The sequence below is a fragment of the Triticum aestivum genome, chromosome 1D (assembly GCF_018294505.1).
Source record: "Triticum aestivum cultivar Chinese Spring chromosome 1D, IWGSC CS RefSeq v2.1, whole genome shotgun sequence".
Taxonomy (NCBI): domain Eukaryota; kingdom Viridiplantae; phylum Streptophyta; class Magnoliopsida; order Poales; family Poaceae; genus Triticum; species Triticum aestivum.
Genome location: NC_057796.1, coordinates 464,056,107 through 464,060,189, shown reverse-complemented (window position 1 = coordinate 464,060,189; position 4,083 = coordinate 464,056,107). Strand labels below are relative to the sequence as shown.

Sequence of the window (4,083 nt, the reverse complement as noted above, 5' to 3'; positions counted from 1 at the left end):
ACATCCGGACCATGCGGTCCGAACGGTTGTGGGCGTTTTGAGGGTCGGCGTTGGAGATGCCATGACTACAACTTTCCGTTGGCATAGAGAAAGTTGCTTTTTTTAGAAAGTATGCTTGTATTCAAATCACGAATTAATACAAAGTCCTTGATTCGTACAAGCACATCCTAACACACACACACACACAGACACACACACACACACACAGATACACACACACACACACACAGAGAGAGAGAGAGAAAGAACAATAATAACAAAAAAGCACCAAAAACAACCATAAAACACGAAGATCTCTGGAGCTTTGTGTCATCATCCTTGAATCTTGTGAGAAGACCTCTGTAATACAAGAATTTGCAACCAGACACAAGCAGCTTATCATCTTCAACCACGGCATGATTGCCTCCACAATGTCCCCATTTTCTTCGCTCCAGCACCGAAAAGAGGAGACACATGTGCATCCAACATGTCTACACCAGCCTTCACCATATGTGCCTATGAGTTGCTATATGTGCCTATGAGTTGCTATATGTGCCCCTTTCAGGTGGAAGAGAACTAGGATCTGGTTTCTGCGCCGCGGCCGAGCCAACTGCCGGGGCAAAGCAGGACATCCCTCCATCAGCAGTACAAAGAAAGATGAAAAACTGCAACAGAAAATCATATCGACGAGGTGGAAGAAGAATCTCCGTCTCCGCACAACCACCACCCATCCGAGGACCAAAACCGGCCAGTGCCGATCACCCTCCAGACACCATAGCCCACAACCTCGAGGAGATCCGGGTATTCCCCACCCTGCTGGCTCCTAGACGAAGGCCAGAGCCCCGGCCGTGAACAGAACCCGGGGAAACTTATCCAGTTGTGAAGCCCGCTGCAACGGCCTCGGCAACATCTCTCTCAACCCTAACCCTACTAAGAACCCACCCGATGCACAAATCCAAGTTCACCCTCCCTCCCAGTGCCAGAGCGGCCGGCGGAGGGAGAGGGAAACGGCGGCGACACCGGTGGCACGCAGAGGGAATCCATGGTCGCCTCCTTTCCGCCTGTGTACGAGATCCGATCTATCCGGGAGTTACTTGTCCGAGAGGAGAGGTTGCATAGAGAAATTTGTTACCGTACGTCCGATTGGGTTCTTTCTTCCCAACTATCTTTTGTACTTGTATGAATCTTAACATTCAGATCACACACGGTGCCATATGGGCAGGTGAAGCTCTCCATGGAGCAGAGCTAGCCACGCACGCATGCATGTGTGGAGCTGCTTTGTGCGTCCTTTGGTATCATGGCAGGATCGTAGCACAGTATGCTGACCTTTACAGAGAATCGGAGAATAATAAGGGAGGCGGTGGTGGTGATCTCTCACGTGAAGTTTCCTCTCCGGGGAAGACAAACCGAGCTGAAAGTGTAGCAAAGGTCAAAGGGAGAGACAAATTTCTCCCTGGCAGCCACTCATAAAATACTACTGTAAAGGGTAGGACAATCTAGCTAGCTGGGTAGTAACATGCTTGACGCTCGTCCTCAGTCTCTCACGGTCTCACCCATTGGGCTAGCTCTGGTCGGCCGGGCGCGCGAGAGATTGGAAAGCGAATTAAAGCGCCGGTCACGGGGGCTATAGAAAGCCCGGCCACTGGCCAAGCATGAAGCATCCCCATTCCTTTTCCTTTCCGTAGCTTTCTTCTTTGCCGCTTTGCGTGCCTCCCTCTCTCGCTCTCTCGTCCGCAGCAGCTGGGACGATGGGGACGATGAGGTCGTCGGCGGTGGCGGTAGCGGCGCGGAAGCAGCAGCTGCTGCCATGCTTGGCCCTGCTGCTTCTTGCGGGGGCGGCGTCCGCCCAGGCCCAGAAGTACAACGCGGTGTTCAACTTCGGCGACTCCATCACTGACACGGGCAACCTGTGCACGAGCGGGAAGCCGACGGCGATCACCTTCACGCAGCCCCCCTACGGCGAGACCTACTTCGGCACCCCCACCTGCCGGTGCTCCGACGGCCGCGTCATCGTCGACTTCCTCAGTAAGTGCTGTGCTCCACACACACACACACACACACACACACACACACACACACACACACACACTCCATCTCGTTGATATTGTTCTTGCTTGACGTACGATGACGCATTGCAGGCACCAAGTTTGGGGTGCCTTTCCTGCCACCGTCCAAGGCGAACGGCACGGACTTCAAGCAGGGTGCGAACATGGCCATCACGGGGGCGACGGCCATGGACGCGCCCTTCTTCCGCGGCCTCGGCCTCTCGGACAAGATCTGGAACAACGGGCCCATCAGCTTCCAGATCCAGTGGTTCCAGCAGATCGCCGCCACTGTGTGCGGGAACGACTGCAAGCGGTACCTGCGCGAGTCACTGGTGGTGTTCGGCGAGTTCGGCGGCAACGACTACAACGCGATGCTGTTCGGCAACTACAACCCGGACCAAGCGAGCAGGTACCAATGTTTTAACGGTTTGAACGGAGTGCCGCTAAATGAAATCCTGTCCGCTACAGCCTGATTTTTCACCGATATATAGCTGATTTGGATGAGTACTACCGCTACTTATCATAGCCTGCTATTCAAAACTTTGGAAGGTACACGACCAAGATCGTCAACACCATCATCAGGGGCGTGGAGAAGGTGGTGGCAATGGGGGCCAGGGACGTGGTGGTGCCCGGGGTGCTCCCCATCGGCTGCTTCCCCATCTACCTCACCGTCTACGGCACCAACAGCAGCGCCGACTACGACGCCCTCGGCTGCCTCCGCAAGTTCAACGACCTCTCCACCTTCCACAACAACCTGCTCCAGGCCAAGATCGCCCGCCTCCGGAAGCGCTACGGCCGGGCGGCGCGCATCATGTACGGCGACTTCTACTCCGCCGTCTACGACATGGTCCAGAACCCAAACAAATACGGTACGTGCGCACTATAGTTCCCACATACGTACTCTTAGCTAGCCGTTGGGCATCTTCTTTCGGCAATAAGTCTAACTAACACGCCAGGGAGAGACAAGCAACGCAACGCATAACGTGTGGATGGATAGATAGATTCCGCGTTCGTGCACGAGCTAGCAGCAGTGGACACGGCACTAGTGTCACTGTCAGCATCGGCATCAGTGTGGTGCTAGCTACTGCCCACTCTGGGCACATGTCCGTCATGTGAGATTCCTGTATATCCTGCGCGGCGGCGAGTAGAAGGAGATCTTCAAATCATTCAAAAAATATCATTCGAAAAGAAGATCTAGAGCTGGCATAATGGCCAAGTAATGGTGGATGGACACTGACTGACACGCCCAACCAACACATGCCTCCACATGCATGCATGCATGGAGCACCGGCGCCGACCGGGGCACTGTTCATGCACGTTCTAGCAAGTGATCGATCCATCTAACAACGGTCTGGGTTGTGCAGGATTCAACGCGGCTTTCGAGGCGTGCTGCGGCTCCGGGGGAGGCAAGTACAACTACGCCAACAGCGCGAGGTGCGGGATGCAGGGCGCGGCGGCGTGCGCCAACCCGGCCGACCACCTCAGCTGGGACGGCATCCACCTCACCGAGGCTGCCTACAAGCAGATCACCGACGGCTGGCTCAACGGGCCCTACTGCAGCCCGCCCATCCTCCACACTTAAACATTATTTTATTTATTTATTTATATATGGAGTTGGGTAGTATTATTTATTATTTGATTTGAGGTTGAGTTTACCGAAAGGAAAAAGGGAAATTTGATTCAGTGCCGTATGGTGGTGCTGAGATGTATACGTTGCCCAAGAAAAAAAAATGGAGGCAACTCTTGAATAAATTGTTAATGTTTTCTTCCAGCTAATGGTATACACTCGTAACATGTTGCATGTATTGCCATCACTCTCACTCTTACCGCTTATCCTCTATTTCTAAATAGCAACAACAAGAACAGAGTGTCACCGTGTTGGCTAAGCCTGCAAGGAGCGCAGCTAGTCCACTCGTGTTCAAGCTTTGTCTGTCCGTGTCGTGCTTACAGATTTCTTCTATAAAAATAAAGAGTGCCTAGAACTCGTCTAAATGAATGGAGGCGCTGGATTTTTCTCGAATACTCACGAGTATGTGTACTATATATTAAAGAAGAAGAT

At 53.1% G+C, this 4,083-nt stretch overlaps 1 protein-coding gene and 1 pseudogene across 1 annotated transcript; both read left to right on the top strand.

Annotated features, from left to right (window-relative positions):
- The window catches only part of LOC123160727 (sinapine esterase-like), a 53,799-nt pseudogene extending 50,004 nt beyond the window's left edge, over nt 1–3,795 (top strand).
- On the top strand, nt 1,598–3,795 carry LOC123182997 (GDSL esterase/lipase At5g45910). The gene is made up of 4 exons (XM_044595716.1): nt 1,598–2,004; nt 2,118–2,433; nt 2,574–2,893; nt 3,389–3,795. The coding sequence occupies exons 1-4, from the start codon at nt 1,728–1,730 to the stop codon at nt 3,604–3,606; spliced, it is 1,131 nt and encodes a 376-aa protein (XP_044451651.1). The 5' UTR covers nt 1,598–1,727; the 3' UTR covers nt 3,607–3,795.
- Nucleotides 3,796–4,083: the final 288 nt, after the last annotated feature.

Excerpts from the sequence above, each read along its gene's own strand:
- LOC123182997 (XM_044595716.1), top strand. The coding sequence starts at position 1,728 with ATGGGGACGATGAGGTCGTCGGCGGTGGCGGTAGCGGCGCGGAAGCAG. Across the intron at positions 2,005-2,117 it reads CGTCATCGTCGACTTCCTCA|GCACCAAGTTTGGGGTGCCT; the intron begins GTAAGTGCTGTG and ends GACGCATTGCAG. Across the intron at positions 2,894-3,388 it reads CCAGAACCCAAACAAATACG|GATTCAACGCGGCTTTCGAG; the intron begins GTACGTGCGCAC and ends TGGGTTGTGCAG.